Raw genomic sequence first — 24,593 nt, forward strand, 5'->3', positions numbered from 1 at the left:
CTCTCAACACACACTCAAATACCAAAACCCCCCTAACAGGGCTCCCCCCTAAACTTCCCCCAGCTTCTGTACGAGCCATGGGGGTTCCTGCCCCGCTTTCCCCGCAAGCAGGCTTCGCAAACTGCCCAGCGGGCACCGGGTGTTGCAGCGGGCACCGGGGCACGACACCTGCCCCCCCGAAAGATCTGGCCTGCCCCCCTTTCCCCTTGCCACCAGTTTTGTGCAGCAAAAGGAGCGGTCCGCAAGAGAGAAAAGGCGCCGTCGCGGTGGGCATTGCAGTGTCGCCCTGCCGCCAGCCGGGTTGGGGATGCCGCCCTCACCCCACAGCCGCCGCGGTGCCACTGGCTGCTCAGGTCAAAGGTCACAAGTTGGAAGGAAGCCTGGATTTCGCTGGGTCCGTGTCGGGCGTGCTAATGGCAGAGTCCTTGCGGGCGGTGCCCGAGTCCGGCGGTGGTGGCGTAGGGGACCCCACGGGCACTGGGTGGGGCAAGCTCCCGCGGGGCGGAGGCGCAGCCCCCCGGGGCGTACCTCCGGGGCTCTGGGCGGAGGGGGCCGGCGAGGGGGAAGAGGAGGCCGGGGACGCCCCTTGGCCTTGCCCCGCCGCGGTGGCGATGGAGGAAGAGGACTCGCCGGCGGACGGCGGCGGGCTTTGGCCCATGGTCTGAGAGACGCCGTGCGGCAGCGACGGCTGTGAGGCCGAGAGTGGGCGCGTCTCCTGGCTCAGGCTGCTGGTGGGGAGCGCCTGCGTGCTTTTGTGCGCCGCTAGCCGCTGCGGCGAGCCGGGCGCCTTCTGCTGAGTCAGCGAGAGCTGGGAGCCCGACTGGCCTTTGGCGCCGCCGTAGGGGAACGTCCGGCTGGCCAGGGGGCTTTGGACGGGCGGCCTGGGCGCCACGGCGGGGAAGGGGGCGGGAGGCTGCTGCTGCTGCTGCGGCGGGCGCTGTGGCGGCGGTTGCGGCACGCCGTGTTGTTGTTGCTGCTGCTGCTGTTGTTGCAGGTTGAGCTGCTGGTGTTGTTGCAGCAGCGCCGGCGAGATGGCGAAGGGCCCCGGGACGGCGCCTTGGTACTGCAGCCGGCGCACCATGCGCGGGGAGCCCAGTCCCAGGGGCCCCACCAACGGACTGGCCATCTGCGGGCAGAAACTCATGGCCACAGCCTGCTGGAGCGTGGCGATGGCCGATGTCACCTGGGGCTGAGGCGCAGGGGCAAACATGGCCGCGTGATGATGGAGTTCTGCCTGTTGGACCATCTCGCGGTCATAGCGGACGATCTCCTGTATGATCTCGTTCTCCTGGTTGTTGAAGACGCCCGAGTTGAGGTCGTGCTGGACCTTGTGCAGCAGGATGGAGTTCTTTTTGCCTGGCGGGGAGAGGGGGAAAAGGAGAGAGGATCAACATTGTAGCATCATACTCATGATAATAGGGACGCGGGTGGCGCTGTGGGTTAAACCACAGAGCCTAGGACTTGCCGATCAGAAGGTCGGTGGTTTGAATCCCCGCAATGACGGAGTGATCTCCGTTGCTCGGTCCCTGCTCCTGCCAACCTAGCAGTTCAAAAGCACGTCAAAGTGCATGTAGATAAATAGGTACCGCTCCGGCAGGAAGGTAAACGGCGTTTCCGTGCACTGCTCTGGTTCGCCAGAAGCAGCTTAGTCCTGCTGGCCACATGACCTGGAAGCTGTACGCCGGCTCCTCAGCCAATAAAGCGAGATGAGCGCTGCAACCCCAGAGTTGGTCACGAATGGACCTAATGGTCGGGGTCCCTTTGCCTTTACCTTACTCATGATAATAAATGCTGGAAATGTAAGGAAAAGGAAGGAACCTTTTACCACATGCGGCGGATGTTCCCCAAGATAAAAGACTTCTGGGAAAGGATTTATAACGAAATGAAAAAAGTGTTGAAAAACACATTTATTAAGAAACCACAAGCCTTTTTACTTGGTATAGTGGGGGATGAAATCCCCAAAAAGGATGTTACTTTTTTTTCTGTATGCCACAACAGCTGCGAGAATATTACCAGTGAAGAATTGGAAGAAACAAGATTTACCAACTATCAAAGAATGGCAGATGAAAATGATGGACTATAGGGAGCTTGCCAAACTGACTGGGAGACTCCAAGACCAGAGAGAAGAGACGGTGGAAGAAGACTGGAAGAAGTTTAAAGAATATTTTGACCGTTAGGTCTAGTCGCGTCCACTCTGGGGTTGCGGCGCTCATCTCGCTTTATTGGCCGAGGGAGCCGGCGTCCAGCTTCCGGGTCATGTGGCCAGCAGGACTAAGCCGCTTCTGGCGAAACAGAGCAGCGCACGGAAACGCCGTTTACGTTCCCGCCGGAGCAGTACCTATTTATCTACTTGCACTTTGACGTGCTTTCGAACTGCTAGGTGGGCAGGAGCTGGGACCGAGCAATGGGAGCTCACCCCGTCGTCGCGGGGATTCGAACCGCCGACCTTCCGATCGGCAAGTCCTAGGCTCTGTGGTTTAACCCACAGCGCCACCCATGTCCCTTAATAATGAATATAGTTGGGGGAATAACACAACCCTGATCCCATTGTGAATGGTCCACTTTGAGAGCCATTGTCTCTCCTGGCAGGGCCGTCTTACCCATAGGCACTAGGGGTGCAGAGCACCTGGGCACTGGGCTCTCAAGGGTGCCTGGTCAAGTGTCCGGGACCTGAGAGTTGAGTCCGGAGAATAGCCTAGTTGTAGGTCAGAGCGCCACAGTGGGCTCTTCTGCTGCGGGCGGCTCTGCGCCACGAGTTCGGGGGCAACCGAGCCAGCAAGACGCCATAGCGGTCGGCCGGCTGGTTCCGCCGTCCTGCGCACCTGGGACTGGGCAACCGGGGGGGGCACCGGGCGGATCTTTGCACCCCGGTGCCGCATATGCTTAATACAGCCGTGTTCCTGGGTTATGTCGTCCAGATGCCTGATGATCGTCTTCCAAAGAAACTACTCTATTCCTTACTTATGAATGGAAAGCGTAATGCTGGTGGTCAACAAAAGAGGTTTAAAGACTCTCTCAAGGCAATGAGAAAAAATGTAGTATAAACACTGACAACTGGAGAACACTGGCCTGCGAGCGCTCCAGTTGGAGAACAGCCTTTGCCAAAGGTGTCGTGGGCTTTGAAGACACTCGAACTCAGGACCCGAGGGAGAAACGTGCTAAGAGGAAGGCACGCTTGGCAAACCCTCACCGGGATCAGCTCCCGCCCGGAAACCAATGTCCCCACTGTGGAAGGACGTTTGGATCCAGAATTGGCCTCCACAGTCGCTTACAGACTCACTGTTAAGACCGTGTTCATGGAAGACAATCTTACTCTGCTACCAGTGATCGCCAAAGAAGATGAAGATGATGATGATGATGATCATCATCACTCTCAGTGGCACTGAAAGTGGTACTGCCGGAGACCGCAAGTGGGTAGAGTCTTGTGTTCGAATCCTGTGGAGACTTTTTCTGATCTGGTTGGTCAGGCTGCCGGACAAGGGTGCCCAGCCACTGGACTGACCCACCAAGGCTCTTCCGATGTTCCCTCAGCTCAGTCTCTGTGAAGCTGGGAGAGCTAGGTCGGTGGAGCACGACTCTTAATCTCAAGGTTGCAGGTTCGAGCCCCAGGTTGGGCAAAAGATTCCTGCATTGCAGGGGGCTGGACTAGATGCCTCACGGGGTCCCTTCTGACTCTACAATTCTGATTCTGATCAAGGGCAAGATGCTAGAATAGAGGGGCCCCTATGGAAAAAACTCTGGATGTACATTTCCAAAATATAAGATAAAAAACAAATAAAATAAAACCTACATCCAGCAACAGTGTTTTGTGTTGTGTACATTGCTGTCAACGTTTCCCCTTTTTTAAGGGAAATTCCCTTATTCCGAATAGGATTCCTCGCAAGAAAAGGGAAAAGTGAACAGCTATGGTTGTGCAGGCTCCTAGGATGTAAGTCATGGGCCCCGCCTGCTCCCTAAAATATCACCAGTTTGCTCCTTTCTATATACATGGTGCCTACATTCTGCTATTTATAATTATTAGTAGTCTGCCAAGGCTCTTCTACCCCTTCTGAAGTCGAGGAATGGGGCAGAATTTCCCCCATGGGGTGGGGGACACCACAAAATACCTATGCGGTCTAGGCGGTCGATGGCAACTGTTTCGAAAGCTCGTCTCATCATGGGATATTCCTCCAAGACTTCGTTGAAGTTGTCCACCGAGAGGGAGTAGAGGCGGCAGTACGTGTCTGCTCGGACGCTGGCGGTACGCCGGCCTCTGGTCAGCAGGCAGATTTCTGCAAGGCAAGATAGGGAAAAAGCTTTTTTTTCCAGCACACAAACACACACAGAAGCAACACGGATTTCGGTCGCAACCCCCGCCAAGGGAATAAAACCCCACCATGCCGTACATAGCTGTCAACTTACATATTTGAAAATAAAGGACCAGCAGCCTCGAAAATAAGGGATCAGCAGCCAAAATAAGGGATTTTCCAAACACAGGTAGGTTCGACTTCTGAGCCCCTCCGAGCCAAAGGCAGAAAGCCCAGCCAGCAGCCAAACGAAGCCTCAAGCGGTGGTTCCCACAGCGCAGCAACCCGGCAAAGGGGATGCAGCAAGGGAAACCACCATCACCTCTCCGCTGGGAAGCGCTGAGCAAAGGCGAGTCCCCAGGCAACGCGGCCGATTGGATCGGCACAAGGCATGCAAGCTCCACCCCCCAGTCATTCTTAGACTCCTTATTGGGTGAGCAACGCAGCCAAGCAACACAGTTGGAGCCTCCCTTCTCCCTGGCCGGCAGGGAGGAAGGGAGAGGAGCTGCTTCCTTTGAAATCCGGGAAATTTAAGGGACATCATCAATAAGGGACAGCAGTGGAACACGGCTCTGGGATACAGGACTTTCCCGCCAAATAAGGGACGGTTGACAGCTATGACACCGTATCACCTCAAAAAGCTTACTGGTCTGGTCCATGGGGTTACGAAGAGTCGGACACGACTAAACGACTAAACAACATTTAGGGAGGGGAAATGACAACCCCCCCGCCGTATATTTTAGACCCTGAGCCTCACCTCCGAAATAGGAGCCGTCTGAGAGTTTCATCTCCTTGTTGCCCTTGGTGAGGACGCTGACCACGCCGTGCTGGATGAAATACATCTTCTTGCCAATGGTTCCCTCCCGGATGATGTAGTCGCCCGGCTGGAAGACCTCGAACTTCAGCTTCGTCAACATGGCGGTGACGAAGTTGGGGTCAGCGTTGGCGAAGAGAGGCATGGAGGCCACCAGTTTGCGGCAGTTGAAGTTGACAATCTCCTGGAGAGAAGATCAGGAGAAGGAACAGGGGGCGGTGAGCAGTGCCGGATTTACGTATAAGCTAAACAAGCTATAGCTTAGGGCCCCGCTCTCTTGGGGGCCCCAAAAAAATTTAAAGAAAAAAACTGGATGTACATTTCCAAAATATAAGATACAAAACAAATAAAATAAAACCTACATACAGCAACAGTGTTTTGCGTTGTGTTGGCTCCTAGGATATAAGTCATGGGCCCTGCCTGCTCACCTGCTCCCTAAAATATCACTGGTTTGCTCCTTTCTATATATAGGGTGCCGACATTCTGCTATTTATAATTATTAGTAAAGGTAAAGGGACCCCTGACCATTAGGTCCAGTCGTGGCCGACTCTGGGGTTGCGGTGCTCATCTCACTTTACTGGCCAAGGGAGCCAGCGTACACCTTCTGGGTCGTGTGGCCAGCAGGACTAAGCCGCTTCTGGCAAAACCAGAGCAGCGCACGGAAACGCCATTTACCTTCCCGCTGGAGCAGTACCTATTTATCTACCTGCACTTTGACGTGCTTTCGAACTGCTAGGTTGGCAGGAGCAGGGACCGAGCAACGGGAGCTCACCCCGTCATTGCGGGGATTCGAACCGCCAACCTTCTGATCGGCAAGTCCTAGGCTCTGTGGTTTAACCCACAGCACCACCTGCATCATACATTTACACCTCTTATTATTTCATGTTATAGCAAGTTTCCAGAGACTAGATTATGAGTCTTTGTCCACTGTGTTTCTAAAGGAACTTATCACCAAATGTCAATGTGTTTGCATTATTATGTTCGTTATGAATTAAAAAATCATTTTAAGTTAGAGCTTAGTAATTATTTCACTATAGTTCTTCTTAATTGCATTTCACTGTTAATATACTTCTTCATTGTATTTCAGTTCAACAATTAGTAAGATAAAATACACATTTTGTGATGTGCAAATGGCTTGGGATACTTATTAGGTCCATAAATTACCATATAGCATATATTCAACACAAAAAACAGCAGCAATTTGTTGTTGACAAAGGACAGCTGGACATATAAAGGGCCCCATTACCTTCAGGGCCTCATCAAACCTAAATCTGGCCCTGATGTAACGAAAACAAAGCAATAGGGGGCGGTCAAATCCCAACAAGAATTAATCAAACTTCTATCACAGTCCAGGGGACGGTAATAAAAATTTGTTTCACGCCTCCATGAAATAACTTTGCGTGTTACCAAAAAACCCATCAAGGATTGTATTATTGACTGAGCCTTCCACAAATTGGGATATTCTATCCAGCTAAATCCTACTCACCGAGTAAGCCAACTTTAGCCTTACTCATGATAAGATCCATCGAAACAAAGGAGTGCACACACAACTAATGCATTGCTTTCGTTACAATTCAGCCGCAATGCAACCCACCAGTTGCAATGGGGCTACTCACGAGTCCATTGTCTCTCGAAAAAGGGCTGGCTGGTTTCATTTGCCAGCATTAAGGTAAAGGGACCCCTGACCGTTAGGTCCAGTCGTGACCGGCTCTGGGGTTGCGGCGCTCATCTCACTTTACTGGCCGAGGGATCCAGCGTACAGCTTCCAGGTCATGTGGCCAGCAGGACTAAGCCACTTCTGGCGAAGCAGAGCAGTGCATGGAAACGCCGTTTACCTTCCCGCCGGAGTGGTACCTATTTATCTACTTGCACTTTGAGGTGCTTTTGAACTGCTAGGTGTGCAGGAGCAGGGACCAAGCAACGGGAGCTCACTCTGTTGCAGGGATTCGAACCGCCGACCTTCTGATCGGCAAGTCCTAGGCTCTGTGGTTTAACCCACAGCGCCACCCCAGTTTAAAAATCCAGCCTTTAATCCGTAACCCATTTCACAAGCTGCCCTCTTTTTCCACAGGGTCCAAGGACAACTCTTACCTCTCTCAGAGGCTCGTTCAGTTCCTCAAGGATGCTGTCCTCATCGAACATCTTGCCTTGGTAGCGGTGCTCATAGTAATCGTGGATTTTCTGTCGGAAGTCGGCAGGAAGCTTGTGGAAAGACATATACTGCTCCACTTGCTTGTACTGCGGGGAGAAGAGAGAGAAACTGCAGTGAGCGCGAAGGCATTTCGAACCCTTAATTTATTGATATATGGCATTTGAAGGTTATGATTCATTGGGCCAAGGATTTTGGGTGTAATATACAGCTGAGTGATTGGGTAAAATTATGGAAAGAAGGTTTAAAATTTACTGCATGCAATGCCCTAAAAGAAAATGTGATGAAAATGATGTATAGATGGCATATTACATCCGTAAAGTTAGCAAAAATGTATAAAGTCAGTAATAAATGTTGGAAATGTCAAGAAAAAGAGGGAACATTTTATCACATGTGGTGGGAATGTAAAAAGGTGAAATGCTTCTGGGAGATGATATATAATGAGATGAAAAAAATGTTGAAATATACATTTATAAAGAAACCAGAAGCATTTTTACTGGGCATTGTTGGGAGTGATATAAATAGAAAGGAATCTAAGCTCTTTTTATATGCAATAACAGCAGCAAGAATATTATTGGCCCAAAAATGGAAGCAAGAAGAATTACCGAAGATTGAAGAATGGAGGATTAAGTTAATGGACTACAGTGGTGCCTCGCAAGACGAAATTAATCCGTTCCGCGAGTCTCTTCGTCTTTCGGTTTTTTCGTCTTGCGAAGCATGGCTATTAGCGGCTTAGCAGCTTTAAGAAAAAGGAAACAAACTTGCAAGAACTCGCAAGACGTTTCGTCTTGCGAAGCAAGCCCACAGGGGAAATCGTCTAGCGAAGCGACGCAAAAACCGAAAAACCCTTTCGTCTTGCGCATTTTTCGTTTTGCGAGGCATTCGTTTTGCGGGGCACCACTGTATGCAGAACTAGATAAACTAAGAGGAAGGATCCGAAACCGGCGGGACCAGAAATTCACGGAAGACTGGAGTAAATTTACGGACTATCTGAAAAGTATTTGTGAAGATCAGACAACATTTGTAGGTTTGCAAGAAGTTTTGTGAGTATTATTGGAAGTATTGCAAAAATGGAGAAGGGGGAGGATGATTTGTTAAGAAATGTAAAGGCAATATAAAGTTTAGAAATGCATAAGAAGTGGTTAAAACGGTGGATCATCAGAGGTGCTGACGGAAGTCTAAAAAGATCGTATAAGTGATGTTTTGTGGTACACTTGATAATTTATATGTTAAAATCAATAAAAAATATTTTTAAAAAATTTATTGATATGTGTGGACTGATTTCACAAAGCTAAGCTAAGCTAAGCAGATATATAAGATTGAATGTTGCTCATCTCGGCGCTCATCTCACTTTATTGGCCGAGGGAGCCGGCGTACAGCTTCCAGGTCATGTGGCCAGCAGGACTAAGCCGCTTCTGGCGAACCAGAGCAGCGCACGGAAACGCCGTTTACCTTCCCGCCGGAGTGGTACCTATTTATCTACTTGCACTTTGACATGCTTTCGAACTGCTAGGTTGGCAGGAGCTGGGACCAAGCAATGGGAGCTCACCCCGTCGCACGGATTTGAACCGCCGACCTTCTGATCGGCAAGCCCTAGGCTCTGTGGTTTAACCCACAGCGCCACCCGTCTCCCTCCAAAAACTTTCAGCTTAAGTCCCATAAAAACAGCTTTTACCAGAGGAATCGCCAGTATTAAGTAAACGGCGGCAATTTCTGACACTACCACCTGAAGCAACATGTCCCAAACGGTGGGAATCAAACCTGGTTATTCGGACCCCTCTGCAGAACATTTAGTCGGCCATGAAGCATCGTTGGACGCCAGGAAAGCCCATACAGAAAACAGTCCTTTTTTTGAGACAGCAACCTCCTTAATAGGCTGCCTCCTCTTGTGCAAGATAGAAAGCCAGAGATCTTCACCACGGCCTGAAAAACCACTTGACCTAAAAAGCCTAAGAAGGTGAGATTTGCCCTACGGATCTGCCTGGCAGGAATGCCAAGGCGTTGGCGACAGAGAACTCTCTTTGCTTTCTGCATCTTGCGCCAACCGCCAGCCCCACGAGGCCTGGCTGTCAAAATATGGGTGGTAGTCGCATCCGGAGATCGCTCAGTCGAAGCGGGGGTTTTTTTGTGTGTGGGGGGTGCCTCTGAGGACCCAATGAGGTTGTCAAAAAAAGAGCCTTTTGCTTCAGGAGACAGGAAGAGGGCTGGTCAAAACGGCCTCCAGCTGTCAGCTCAAAAACCAAGCTGTCGTCTATCCCTTAAAGATTTTCACGGGGAAAGGGAAGGATTGATTCCCCAATTTAAAATAAATATTCTTTAACAGAAAGCAGAGAAGACGGATGTTCACATGGGTCGGAGGTTTTTAATACAGTGGTACCTCGGGTTAAGTACTTAATTCGTTCCGGAGGTCCGTACTTAACCTGAAACTGTTCTTAACCTGAAGCACCACTTTAGCTAATGGGGCCTCCTGCTGCTGCCGCGCCGCCGGAGCACGATTTCTGTTCTCATCCTGAAGCAAAGTTCTTAACCTGAAGCACTATTTCTGGGTTAGCGGAGGCTGTAACCTGAAGCATCTGTAACCTGAAGCATACCTGAGGTACCACTGTACTGTAATCCTATGTTCTTTCACGTAAACACCAGGTGGAAATATTTTATTCATTTATTGCTGCATTTATTTTTCTATTTCTCTCTCTTTCTTCCCTTTATTTCTATTGTTCCTTTCTTTCCTTCTTCCCTCCCCCCCACAGCTGAAATTTTACTGTTATTATGGGAAAATCTCAACAACAAAATCTGATCAAAAGAAAAGAAGATTGAGATCCTCTTGGTTCTTAAAAGACTCTTGGTTCTGAAGGAAAAAATAAATAGGAGACCTTATTGCTCCCTATATATTGACATACATATCTATAGATTAAATAAAATCATATCTGCTGTGTCTCAGGGCAGTGGGAGAAAGGAGAGGTTGTAATGAAAATGACCGCAGGGCTCTGTTTCTGCTTTCCTTTTTCCCAGCTAGATGGAGTTTCCACATTCAAGAGCAGTCTACCGCCGTAGGAATAAATGCGAAAGAGCAGGAACGTATGAGGTTTGTCACACTCGTGCTCTCCCAGGGACAAGGAAACGCTGGGACAAGACGCTGAAGGAACGTCTCCACCTCCATCGTCCAGCTCCGAAGGGCCTTCTGGCGGTTTCCTCCCTGCGAGAAGCCAAGTTACAGGGAACCAGGCAGAGGGCCTTCTCGGTGGTGGCACCCGCCCTGTGGAACTCCCTTCCACCAGATGTCAAAGAGAAAAAGAACTACCAGACTTTTAGAAGACATCTGAAGGCAGCCCTGTTTAGGGAATCTTTTAATGTTTAATGTTGTTGTTGTTTAGTTGTTTAGTTGTGCCCGACTCTTCGTGACCCCCTGGACCAGAGCACGCCAGGCACTCCTGTCTTCCACTGCCCCCCCCCCCCCAGTTTGGTCAAACTCATGCTAGCCACTTCGAGAACACTGTCCCACCATCTCGTCCTCTGTCGTCCCCTTCTCCTTGTGCCCTCCATCTTTCCCAACATCAGGGTCTTTTCCAGGGAGTCTTCTCTTCTCATGAGGTGGCCAAAGTATTGGAGCCTCAGCTTCAGGATCTGTCCTTCCAGTGAGCACTCAGGGCTGATTTCCTTAACAATGGATCAGTTTGATCTTCTTGCAGTCCATGGGACTCTCAAGAGTTTCCTCCAGCACCAGAATTCAAAAGCATCCATTCTTCGGCGATCAGCCTTCTTTATGGTCCAGCTCTCACTTCCATACATCACTACTGGGAAAACCATAGCTTGAACTATACGGACCTTTGTTGGCAAGGTGATGTCTCTGTTTTTTAATGTTTAATAGGTTATTGTATTTTAGTGTTTTGTTGGAAGCCGTCCAGAGTGGCTGGGGAGACCCAGCCAGATGGGCGGGGTATAAATAAATAAATAATAATAATAATAATAATAATAATAATAATAATAATAATAATAATGGATTCGATTCGAGCTGCCAGTTGCCCTGTCTCAGCTGTGGAAATGCCACCCAACGGACCTCGCATCTTTGTACAACCTCGCCTTCCCTGCCCAACAAATACCTTCTCTTGATACTGGCGCCGGGAGGAATCGAGGGACTGGATGAGGGCCGTGGCGTGGCCAATGAACATGGCGTAACATGTGGCTCCCACGATCATGCTCAGCATTGTCAGCCAGATGTCGGTCATGCTCTCCGGCGCTTGGCGGCCGTAACCAATGCACAGCATGTGGCTCATCGACTTGAAGAGGGCGAAAGAATACAGTTCGCTCCAGGAATCGTTCTGAAACAGAGAGAGAGGCAGGTCACAGGAGGAAGCTACACTTGATCTTAGCCAAAAGGCCGAGAATGTACATTTATTTTAATGAATTGACTTTTGCACAACTTCAGAAAGCTTTTACAGAGTTACGACTAAATACAATAAGCTCTGCTTCTAGAGATGGCAGACACAATGGCATACCAAAAAACGAACGTGTTTGCATCAGGGGATGTTCTGAAGTAGAGGACCTTATGCATTATATCATGCACTGTCTCTTATATAATGATGCAAGAAAAAGATTTATAGTACCTATAATGACAAGGTCTCCTGGCCAGAACCCCTCGGACATGATTTTATATCTCCTCGCAGGCACAGATAAATATGTGACCTGGCGTGTAGCACTTTATGCAACTGCTGCTAGGAAAATTAGGGCAAATTATATAGCCAAGGTAGCCATGAACTGTAAAGGAGATGAATTTATTTGATCCTATCTATCTACCTGAGTATAAATTGCACACTGTATTAATTGACATTGCTTTTAACATTAGTGGCCATGTGATGATTTTAGCTTACGAATTTTATTGTTTAATGTCTTGTTTTGTACATTGGGGTACTTTTATAGCTCTGTTTAGAGTACGTAATGTTTTGATAATATAAATGTTTTAAGTCTTTTTTATCAATTCAGTATATTTTCTTTTAATTACCAAATAATTCTGTGTACATTGCGGCAGCCTTTGGCTATGAGCAATAAAACTGACTGAGACTGAGTTACAGGAGGAAGCAGGCAGACTGGGCACAACACAAACCAGTCCTCCTGTCTGACAGGTCCGTGTTTTCACTATTACAGTCATACCTCGGGTTACAGCCGCTTCAGGTCGCGTTTTTTCGGGTTGCGCACCGCCAAAACCCAGAAGTATCAGAACGGGTTACTTACGGGTTTCAGCGGTCGCACATGCGCAGAAGTGCTAAATCGCGCTTTGCGCATGCGCAGAAGCACCGAATCGCAACCCGCGCGTGCATGGACGCAGGTTGCGAACGTGCATCCCACACGGACCACGTTCGCAACCTGAGCATCCACTGTACTAGCTCAACCGGTGCCGGATTTACGTACAGTGGTACCTCGGGTTACGTACTTAATTCGTTCCAGAGGTCCATTCTTTTTTTTAAAAAAAATAATTTTTATTACAGATTTTTATAACAGCACAAACATATAACAAATACATAACCAAACAAAAAAAAACAAAAACAAAAACAGAACAAAAAACATGTACCATTTCGTATCTTAGTTTCTTATACCTTACTTCCCCGACTTCCTCATGCCTCCCTTTTCTGTATTCCAAGTTCTTATCAATTACTCAGCAAATCTTCCCTTATTTTAATTAAAGTTTGAGCTAATTTTCCTTATTCTCCTTGTCTTAACCATTGCTAATAGTAACCATTTGCTTTCCAATCCAACATCATTCTAACTTTCATTAATTTTATAATATTTCTTTAAATAGTCCTTGAACTTTTTCCATTCTTCTTGCGCTGCTTCTCTTCCCTGGTTTCGGATTCTGCTCGTCATTTCTGCCAAGCCCATGTAGTCTATCACCTTCATCTGCCATTCTTCCAGTGTGGGTAAATCTTGCGTCTTCCAGTACTTCGCAATGAGTATTCTAGCTGCTGTTGTGGCGTACATAAAGAAAGTTGTATCTATCTTTGACACCCCCTGGCCGACAATACCCAAGAGAAAGGCCTCTGGTTTCTTGGGAAAAGTATATTTAAATACCTTTTTCAGTTCATTATAGATCATTTCCCTGAATGCCTTAATCTTCGGGCACGTCCACCAGAGGTGAAAAAATGTACCTTCCTTTTCCTTACATTTCCAACATTTGTTGTCAGGCAAATGGTAAATCTTTGCAAGCTTGACTGGGGTTATGTACCACCTATAGATCATTTTCATAATATTCTCTCTTAAGGCATTACATGCCGTAAACTTCATCCCAGAGGTCCATTCTTAACCTGAAACTGTTCTTAACCTGAAGCACCACTTTAGCTAATGGGGCCTCCTGCTGCTGCTGCCGCGTGATTTCTGTTCTCATCCTGAAGCAAAGTTCTTAACCCAAGGTACTATCTCTGGGTTAGTGGAGTCTGTAACCTGAAGTGTATGTAACCTGAGGTACCACGTTATAAGCTAAACAAGCTACAGCTTAGGGCCCCACTCTCTTGGGGACCCCCCCAAAAAATTAAAGGAAAAAACTGGATGTACATTTCCAAAATATAAGATAAAGAACAAATAAAATAAAACCTACATACAGCAACGTTGTTTTATGTTCTGTAGGCTCCTATAATGTAAGTCATGGGCCCCGCCTGCTAGCGTGCTCCCTAAAATATCCCTGGTTTGCTCCTTTCTATATATAGGGTGCCTACATTCTGCATGGACATTAGATGATCACCAGGGCTAGCTGGCTAAATTAGTCCTATTTGGGCCAGCGAGGAGACCAGGGGAGAATTAGCTGTGGGATCCCAAAGCGGGTAATCTTCATAAAAAGGGGAGGGGGAGGGAAGGAAGGGGAATAAAAGATCAGGCTGAATTCAAATTAAAGGCCAGGCGGAATAGCTCTGTCTTACAGGCCCTGCGGAAGGAAGTTAAATCCTGCAGGGCCCTGGTCTCATGGGACAGAGCATTCCACCAGGTCGGAGCCACCACTGAAAAGGCCCTGGCCCTGGTGGAGGATAGTCTGACTTCCTTAGGGCCCGGGACCTCTAAACTGTGATTATTCATGGACCTTAAGGTCCTCTGCGGGGCAGACCAGGAGAGGAGGTCCCATAAATACGAGGGCCCTAAGCTACAAAGGGCTTTAAAGGTCATAACCTGTAAACATTTTTCTTTAAGGAAAAAAAAGGACTGTGTAAAACCAAATAAAAAATTACTAGAGAGAGAGGGAGAAAGGAAGGGGGGGGCTATGTTTCCCCAAGGTCTGCATTTCCGTGATGAGGAGGCAATTAGGGGGACGAGGCTGTTTCTAGTCCTCATGGACTGTTTTGGGGGGACAGGGGGTGGGCGGGTGTGGGGGACTCCCTGGTCCTGAATGGGGTAACTGTGCCCCTGAAGGACCAGGTGCGCAGCCTGGGAGTCATTTTGGACTCACAGTTGTCCATGGAGGCACAGGTTAATTCTGTGTTCAGGGCGGCTGTCTACCAGCTCCATCTGGTATGCAGGATGAGACCCTATCTGCCTGCGCACTGTCTGGCCAGAGTGGTGCATGCTCTGGTTATCTCCCGCTTGGACTACTGCAATGCGCTCTACGTGGGGCTACCTTTGAAGGTGACCCGGAAACTACAATTAATCCAGAATGCGGCAGCTAAACTGGGGACTGGGAGCGGCCACCGAGACCATATAACACCAGTCCTGAAAGACGTATATACATTGGCTCCCAGTACGTTTCCGAGAGCAATTCATAGTGTTGGTGCTGACCTTGAAAGCCCTAAATGGCCTTGGTCCAGTATACTTGGAGGAGCGTGTCCACCCATATCGTTCACAGAGATCCAGCTCCGAGGGCCTTCTGGCGGTTCCCTCATTGCGAGAAGTGAGGTTACAGGGAACAAGACAGAGGGCTTTCTCAGTGGTGGCGCCCGCCCTGTGGAACGCCCTCCCACCAGATGTCAAGGAAATAAACAACTACCAGACCTTTAGAAGACATCTGAAGGCAGCCCTGTTTAGGGAAGTTTTTTAATATTTAATGTTGTATTGTTTTTAACACTTGATTGGAAGCCGTCCAGAGTGGCTGGGGAAACTCAGCCAGATGGGCAGGGTATAAATAATAAATTATTATTATTATTGAGGCCGGCTCCCAGTAGCAAGAGCCAAGATGGGGGAAGACGTCAAGGCAACCGGACTCACCACCATCCCATTGATGGAGACCCAGCAGTCGCTGGGGAAATCTTGGAGCATGGGGACCAGGAACTGGAGGCAGCCATCCCAGTGACACAGAAGAAGCATCATTCCAATGAGGTTGATGATCCTCATGACGGCACTGGCCAGGTCGTAGGTCATGTGGAAGATCTGAAAGGGAAACGCATATAGTATTTCAGGACTGTAACGGACTAGAGAACTGGGCCCAGCTTAAGAAAATGAATTTCAACAGGGACAAAGGTAAGGTTGTGCACTTAGGCAAGAAGAACCAGGATGGGGGACAGACACGTGGCTTGCTAGCGGTACGTGTGAAAAGGATCTAGGGGTCTCGGTGGACCACAAGCTGAACATGAGCCCACTGTGTGATGCAGCAGCAAAAACGGCTAATGCTATTCCAGGCTGCATCAAGCAAGAATCTAGTGTCCAGATCAAGGGAAGTCATAAAGGTAAAGGTAAAGGGACCCCTGACCATTAGGTCCAGTGGTGGCCGACTCTGGGGTTGTGGCGCTCATCTCGCTTTATTGGCCAAGGGAGCCGGCGTACAGCTTCCGGGTCATGTGGCCAGCAGGACTGAGCCGCTTCTGACAAACCAGAGCAGCGCACGGAAACGCCATTTACCTTCCCGCCGGAGTGGTACCTATTTATCTACTTGCACTTTGACGTGCTTTCGAACTGCTAGGTGGGCAGGAGCAGGGACCGAGTAACGGTAGCTCACCCCGTCATTGCGGGGATTCGAACCGCCGACCTTCTGATCGGCAAGTCCTAGGCTCTGTGGTTTAACCCACAGCACCATCTGTGTCCCTAAAAGGGAAGTCATAATCCATAGTCCCGCTCTATTCTGCCCAGCTCAGATCACACCTGTGTCCAGTTCTGGGTGCCACAATTTAAGAAGGATGTTGACAAGCCAGAAGGTGGGCAAAGGAGGGTGACTGAGATTATCAAGGGTCTGGAAACCGAGCCTGATGAGGAACAGTCGAAGGAGCTGGGTATGTTTAGCCTGGAAAAGAGGAGATATGAGAGCCACCTTCAAATATCTGAAGGGCTGCCACATGGAAGAGGGAGCACGCTTGTTTTCTCCTGCTCTGGAAGGCAGGACTCGAACCCATGGCTTCAAGTTACAAGGAAGGAGATTCCGACTAAACATTGGGGAAAACTTTCTGACAGTAAGAGCTGTTTGGCAGTGGAACAGACTGCCACAAGAGGTGGCGGACTCTCCTTCCTTGGAGGATTTTAAGCAGAGGTTGGGTGGCCATCTGTCATGGGTGCTTTAGGAGAGATTCCTGCATCACAGGGGGTTGGACTAGATGACCGCTGGGGTCCCTTCTAACTCTAAGATTCTACGATTCTATGATCTACACCCCACATTTCTGTGATAAGCCAGTTTGGAAGACAAATATCTCAATTGAGACAGATGAAAGGCCAGTTCTAGAGAAATAACACTAAACTGGGTGAGATATATATATATATATATATCAGCACATTGAAAACAGGGGGGCGCAATTACTGTTAAAGTTCTGAAGTTTCGTTCTGTTTCTTTGAAAAGCTCGCCAGACTAAAATGGTCTTAAGAGCCACTACAAAGACTCTCCTGCACCTACAAAACAGAACAAGATGGCCAGTCCATTGATTTTCCGTTTTGTTCTTTATTTTACTTTAAATTTAAAACAGAAAACGGGTTTGCAGACGCCTCTCGATACCGCACTCCTAAGAGCAAAAGGAATAATTATTAAAGTTATTGTTATATTTATATCCTCCCCCCCCCCCGCCCGACTGGGGCTCAAAGCAGCTTACGCAAATTAAAACAACACGAAAAAAACACAGAAAACTAAATACAGTGGTACCTCGGGTTAAGTACTTAATTCGTTCCGGAGGTCCATTCTTAACCTGAAACTGTTCTTAACCTGAAGCACCACTTTAGCTAATGGGGCCTCCCGCTGCCGTCGCACAATTTCTGTTCTCAGCCTGAAGCAAAGTTCTTAACCTGAGGTACTATTTCTGGGTTAGCGGAGTCTGTGACCTGAAGTGTCTGTAACCTGAAGCGTATGTAACCTGAGGTACCACTGTACATATAAAAGGCTGAGAGGTGACCAGATTGCTGTCTTCAAATTTTTGGAAGATGTACAGTCATACCTCAGGTTACAGACGCTTGAGGTTGTGTTTCTTCGGGTTACAGACCCGCTGAAACCTGAAAGTACCAGAAGGGGTTACTTCCGGGTTTCGGCGGTCGCACATGCACAGAAGCGCTAAACAGTTGATGTTTAAAGACAGGTTGGAAATATCGCTAAGCGACTGAGCAGGAAGATTGATCGAGAGAGGAGGCCCTCTGGTATTCCAACTCTTACTAAGTACAGTGGTACCTCGGGTTACATACGCTTCAGGTTACATACACTTCAGGTTACAGACTCTGCTAACCCAGAAATAGCACCTTGGGTTAAGAACTTTGCTTCAGGATGAGAACAGAAATCGCGCGGGAGCAGCAGGAGGCCCCATTAGCTAAAGTGGTGCTTCAGGTTAAGAACAGTTTCAGGTTAAGAACGGACCTCCGGAACGAGTTAAGTACGTAACCAGAGGTACCACTGTAGACGTGCCAGAAATTGAACCCAAGGTTTTGCAGACGTCACAGGTGCGGCCTAATAAAACAGCTCCCGCTTCCCAGAAGTAGTTAAGGCAGGATTCGAACCGGCGACCGCAATCATTTGCAGCGGGGGGATGGGGCTCTCCCCCACCTGCCCTGCGGACCACCAACGCTGCTGCTGCCGTTTTGATCGCAGGCTCGAGGCAGCGTGGAAATAGCTCTCTCTCTCTCTCTGCGCGGAGGAAACGCAATCACAAAAGGCTCGTCGTTTGACGAGGACGTATTAATTGTTCCAACATTCAATCTAGTGGGTAATTACAGCTGGGGTCAGGGGAGAGACAAGGGCCTCTCTGCGGCGCATGGCCTGCGTCGAGGGGGGGGGAGCCGGCATGTGGAAGCTCGCAGCCGTTGCACAGATGCTCCCCTTCCGGCAAAAATTACGACACGGAGATGGCTGCAGTTTCTCTGGGAGACACAGAAGGACAGGGCAAAAGCGTGGACACGAGGCAGCACCCACCTTTGGGGTCCTGCCATGTCCCGCTCCAGGCCAGTGCCTCCATAAACTCCCCCCCCCGGCTCCATAAACTCATCCGCCGTGCCCCCTACCCAACCAAAAGCATCTACCTTGGATCTCAAATGCCTCGTCTCCTGAACAAATCCGCTCCCGAACGATCGAAACCCGGAAGTGATTGTTCCAGTTTGCGAACTGTCGTATCTTCCGTCTATAAAACGTCCCCATGTATAAGACGCCTCCTATTTGGGGGGGCTCCGATTTAAGAAAATGGGGGGGGGGAGATACAGTGGTACCTTGGGTTAAGAACTTAATTCGTTCCGGAGGTCTGTTCTTAACCTGAAACTGTTCTTAACCTGAGGTACCACTTTAGCTAATGGGGCCTCACGCTGCCGCCGCATGATTTCTGTTCTCATCCTGAAGCAAAGTTCTTAACCCGAGGTACTATTTCTGGGTTAGCGGAGTCTGTAACCTGAAGCGTATGTAACCTGAGGTACAACTGTACTATCCATGTATAAGACGAGCCCAGATTTTGAACATTAAAAAGGTAAAGGGACCCCCAACCATTAGGTCCAGTCGTGGCCGACTCTGGGGTTGCGGCGCTCATCTCGCTTTATTGGCTGAGGGAGCCGGCGTACAGCTTCCGGGTCATGTGGCCAGCAGGACTAAGCCGCTTCTGGCGAACCAGAGCAGCGCACGGAAACGCTGTTTACCTTCCCGCGAGAGCGATACCTATTTATCTACTTGCACTTTGATGCGCTTTCGAACTGCTAGGTGGGCAGGAGCAGGGACCGAGCAACGGGAGCTCACCCCGTCGCGGGGTTTCGAACCGCCGACCTTCTGATCGGCAAGCCCAAGAGGCTCCGTGGTTTATTTTAGAGTAAAAAAGCATAGTCTTATACACGGAAAAGTATGGTATTTTCGGAAGCTGAACGTCCAGGGCGGCTTCTGCGCATGCGCAAAGCACGATTTAGCACTTCTGCACATGCGCAACCGCTGAAACCTGGAAGTAATTCATTCCGGTACTTCCGGGTTTTGGCAGTCCATAACCCAAAAAACCTGAGAAAGACCCTGATGTTGGGAAAGATGGAGGGCACAAGGAGAAGGGGACGACGGAGGACGAGATGGTGGGACAGTGTTCTTGAAGCTACCAGCATGAGTTTGACCAAACTGCAGGAGGCAGTGGAAGACAGGAGTGCCTGGCGTGCTCTGGTCCAGGGGGTCACGAAGAATCGGACACGACTAAACGACTAAACAACAACAACAACCCGAAAAAACGCAACCTGAAGCATCTGTAACCCGAGGTATGACTGTATCCTGGGCTGCTATCCACACTCACGCTGCTAATAACATGTTCTCTAAGAAGTTTAGTCGAGATTCCTGCCTTGCAGGGGCGGAGGTGTCCCTCAAGATTCCTTCCAACCCTAAAATTATAAGATTCCAAGTACATCACACTCTGTTCAGCATCATTTACTTTCAAGTAAGTAGCTGCATATGCCAAACTGAAGCCCTTTATTTTTCTCCTTGTTTATACCGGAACCGGCTTCCTATTGCAGAATTTGCCCAGTTAGGAACTTAGCTGCCCATGTCTTGTTCCTCCTTGTCGCTCGTCATCGTTTAAGGTGCCAAAACTGAGAATCTCTCCCTGTTAATGAGCGACGAAGTGTCAAATCGAGGGAGAAAATCATAGACTTGCAGAAACCACTTAGGAGTGTGGCTTCAGCACCATGGACAGAGGACTAAATTTGCCTCCAGGTCAGAAAGAGATTGAGGGTTTTTTTCCCCTTCCCGTCCCACAAATTAGAAAAGCCTTTCATGCCAAGTATATTCCCACACAGAAATGGAGGCAGTGAGAGATTTTACTTTCTTGGGCTCCATGATCACTGCAGATGGTGACAGCAGCCACGAAATTAAAAGACGCCTGCTTCTTGGGAGAAAGTTGATGACAAACCTGGACAGCATCTTAAAAAGTAGAGACATCACCTTGCCAACAAAGGTTCGTATAGTTCAAGCTCTGGTTTTCCCAGTAGTGATGTATGGAAGTGAGAGCTGGACCATCAAGAAGGCTGATCACCGGAGAATGGATGCTTTTGAATTCTGGTGCTGGAGGAGACTCTTGAGAGTCCCATGGACTGCAAGAAGATCCAACCTCTCCATTCTGAAGGAAATCAGCCCTGAGTGCTCACTGGAAGGACAGATCCTGAGGCTGAGGCTCCAAGACTTTGGCCACCTCAGGAGAAGAGAAGACTCCCTGGAAAAGACCCTGATGTTGGGAAAGATGGAGGGCACAAGGAGAAGGGGACGACAGAGGACGAGATGGTTGGACAGTGTTCTCGAAGCTGCCAGCATGAGTTTGACCAAACTGCGGGAGGTAGTGGAAGACAGGAGGGCCTGGCGTGCTCTGGTCCAGGGGGTCACGAAGAGGCGGACACAACTAAACAACAACAACAACAACATATTCCCACACAATATCCATTGTACACGGAAGACAACGGAAGACGGTGGTGAAGAATATTCTTAAGTTATGAATGATCCGTGTCACCATTAAGAAAAAGAAGTAGGGGCAGGTTAATAATTACCGTATTTTTCGCCCTATAGGACGCACCGTCCCATAAGGCGCACCTAGTTTTTTGGGGGGAAATAAAGGGGGGAAATTATTTTTCCCCCCAGGCGCGGGGCTGGGGCGGGGGAGGCCCGAGCTTCCCCCGACCCCAGCCCCCAAACAGGCAGCTCTCTGCAAGCCGTGGGAGCCCAGCGCTGGCTCCCGCTGCTTGCTGAGAGGTCCGCGAAGCCTGGATGCGCTGATCTCAGCGCGCACAGGCTTCGGCATGCTGGAAACTCTCCGCAAGCAGCGGGAGCGTTCCTGCTGCTTGCGGAGAGGTCCGCGAAGCCTGGACGCACTGAGGTCAGCGCGCGCAGGCTTCGGCATGCTGGCAACTCTCCGGGAGTTCCCGCTGCTTGCGGAGAGGTCCGCGAAGCCTGGAGGTCCGCGAAGCCCACCGACCCCTCTCGCTCCCCAGGCTTCAACGAAAGCCTGCATTCGCCCCATAGGACGCACACACATTTCCCCTTCATTTTTGGAGGGGAAAAAGTGTGTCCTATAGGGCGAAAAATACGGTATGTGGACTTGACCCTGGATCAAGGGACTTTTCTTCTTTAAGTTCTCAAAGCTCTTAACTCAGCTCAAGGTTGTCAACTGAACTAGCCAGATATTTCACTGAGAATCAATCACAGCCCATCAATCAATCAATAAAAAAGGCTTTAGAGCTGTCTTGCCCCAAAATGGCAACAAGGCATTCTGTTTTGGCAGCTGCAACCTTGGATTAAGGAGCCATTTGGCTCCTAGCTTATATTATCTGAGTTTCTAACACTACTTGGATGGCTCCAAGTTCTAGTGTTGTGGTGGTGTTGATGATGATTTTATTTATTTACACACACACACACACACACACACACACACAATTACCCCGCCCATCTGTCCAGGTTTCCCCAGCCACTCTGGGTGGCTCCCAACAGAATATTAAAAACACAAGAAAACATCAAACATTAAAAACTTCCCGAAACTGCGAGAGGAGAAAAAACTCTCCCCCTTTCCTTTCTGCATAGGTAAAGGGTAAAGGGACCCCTGACCATTAGGTCCAGTTGTGACCGACTCTGGGGTTGTGGCGCTCATCTTGCTTTATTGGCCGAGGGAGCCGGTGTACAGCTTCCAGGTCACGTGGCCAGCAGGACTAAGCCGCTTTTGGTGAACCAGAGCAGCGCACGGAAACGCCATTTACCTTCCTGCCAGAGCGGTACCTATTTATCTATTTGCGCTTTGCTGTGCTTTCGAACTGCTAGGTTGGCAGGAGCAGGGACCGAGCAACAGGAGCTCACCCTGTCGTTGTGGGGATTCGAACCGCTGACCTTCTGATTGGCAAGTCCTAGGCTCTGTGGTTTAACCCACAGCGCCACCCGCGTCCCTATCCTTTCTGCATGGCATGCATTTATTTTCCAAACCTCCATCACATTCCCCCTTGCTGACTTTCCTCCCAAACTAAAAAATCCCAGATGTTGTACCCCTTCATTATCAGAGGGAGGCGTGTGGGTTATTCCTGCCCCTTGATAATTTGGATCGCCCATTTCTAACCCTCTCCCGTTCTGCGATATCCTTCTGAAGACAGTCAATCTTCCACATCTGACATTTCTTCCTGAAAAGTGGGAAGGCCAGGCAGTCTCCATTTATTCAACCATATGTCTTTAACCACTGTCTATTAAAAATGTATGTTTATTGTGTTTTTCATGTACATCTCCATTTTCCTCCAAGGATCTCAAGGTTCTCCCCCATCATCATAGCCTCCATCTAGCTTAGGTCGTGGAAGAGAGGACAGGCAGAGGTTGCCGGGGGCCAGTTTAATCCCATCTGGATTTGTAACTCTGGAGAAAACCTCAGCCCAAAAGCCAGCCCCTGGTTTGTTCTGGGCTCAATCCAAATTTTGGGTCCCAGAACAAAAAAAAACCCAGACCAACAACCCCCTACCACAAACACATTTCAAAGGCCAAAGGCCTGGTTATAGAGAAACATTTATGCCTGGAGCCTAATGTTAATGATATGTTAATGAAGGCACCAGACGAGCCTTCCTGGGGAAAGGATTCCACAAATAGGGAGCAACAGCACTGAAGGACAATTGTGGAGCTCTCCGTGGTCCTGAACGACCACTTGGTGCTCTCCATGGTACTGAAAGACCACCTGAAATTCCACTGCGCTGAATGAGCTCTTGGAGCTCTCCATGGTATTGAAAGACAATCTCAAATTCCTTTATAACACTGAACGGCCACTTCAGAGCTCTCCGTGGTACTGCATGACTTGCCTGAGCTCCCCACCTACTTAGAAGCTCTCTGCGCTTCAGGGAAACAACTACCCCAAGCTCAGAGCTCTCTATGGTGCTGAAAGACTACAGGACCACAACTCCTATCATCCTTGACCACTGGCCTCGCCAGCTTCTGCTGAAGGGAGCTGTAGTCCAGCAAAATCTGGGGGGGACTACTGGGTTAAGGAAGGCTGCAAATGAATAAACAATCCTACCTCCTCCCACTGGTGAATGTAACGGATAAGTCTCGAAAGGCGAAGCAGCCGCAAAAGGCTGAGGATCTTAGTGAAGCGGACGATGCGCAGAGCCCGGGCAGTCTTGTAGACCTCCGAGTCGATGCCCTTCTCCACGATGAGGAAAATATAATCCACAGGGATGGAGGAGACCAAGTCCACCACGAACCACGTCTTTAGATACTTCTTCTTGATGCGCTCAGGGTCCAAGATGATCTCTGTGTTGTCCTCAATGACGATCCCCGTCCGGAAGTTCATCACCAGGTCCATGAGGAAGAAGGTGTCCGACACTACGTTGAAGACGATCCAGGGGGCCGTGGTCTCATCCTTGAAGAAGGTGATACCAACAGGGATGATGATGAGGTTGCCCACCATGAAGAGAAGCATGGTGAAGTCCCAGTAGAACCTAGAGAGGGAAGGGGAAAAGACGTCTTAGGAACACAGGAACCAGCCAAACAGCAAGTGTCATAAACTGATTGGATGCAATGGCAGAAACCAGCTGGGGAACCCCCAGGGGAAGAAGGTTCAAGCCAGGGGATGGGTGTTTTCGCTTTTTAAGTAAAATGTGTGTACAGTGGTACCTCTGGTTACATACGCTTCAGGTTACAGACTCCGCTAACTCAGAAATAGTGCTTCAGGTTAAGAACTTTGCTTCAGGATGAGAACAGAAATCGGGCTCTGGCGGCGCAGCAGCAGCAGGAGGCCCCATTAGCTAAAGTGGTGCTTCAGGTTAAGAACAGTTTCAGGTTGAGAACGGACCTCCAGAACGGATTAAGTTCATAACTAGAGGTACCACTGTACTTGCCAAGCTAAACGTTGTCCAGTTACACAAAAATAATACCAAATTTGAACCCCTCACACCCAAAAAAATGCCTGTTTTTAAGCCACCTCCCTAAGGAAGTTTCACTTCCTTAAAGTGACACGCCCTACTCTTACAGTGAGAGTGAGAGCTGGATCATAAAGAAAGCTGATCGCCGGAGAATGGATGC

At 49.2% G+C, this 24,593-nt stretch overlaps 1 protein-coding gene across 1 annotated transcript in view; it reads right to left on the reverse strand.

Annotated features, from left to right (window-relative positions):
- Window positions 1–214: 214 nt before the first annotated feature.
- HCN2 (hyperpolarization activated cyclic nucleotide gated potassium and sodium channel 2) overlaps window positions 215–24,593 on the reverse strand; it is a 56,431-nt gene continuing 32,052 nt past the window's right edge. The window contains exons 2-8 of the mRNA XM_053372775.1: window positions 23,587–24,010; window positions 15,425–15,586; window positions 11,347–11,565; window positions 7,192–7,338; window positions 5,044–5,284; window positions 4,107–4,271; window positions 215–1,356 (exon numbers count right to left, since the gene is read on the reverse strand). Coding sequence (XP_053228750.1) covers window positions 362–1,356; window positions 4,107–4,271; window positions 5,044–5,284; window positions 7,192–7,338; window positions 11,347–11,565; window positions 15,425–15,586; window positions 23,587–24,010 — 2,353 coding nt within the window. The 3' untranslated portion in view covers window positions 215–361. The remainder of the gene's footprint in view (window positions 1,357–4,106; window positions 4,272–5,043; window positions 5,285–7,191; window positions 7,339–11,346; window positions 11,566–15,424; window positions 15,587–23,586; window positions 24,011–24,593) is intronic.

The sequence above is a fragment of the Podarcis raffonei genome, chromosome 18, assembly GCF_027172205.1.
Source record: "Podarcis raffonei isolate rPodRaf1 chromosome 18, rPodRaf1.pri, whole genome shotgun sequence".
NCBI lineage: Eukaryota > Metazoa > Chordata > Lepidosauria > Squamata > Lacertidae > Podarcis > Podarcis raffonei.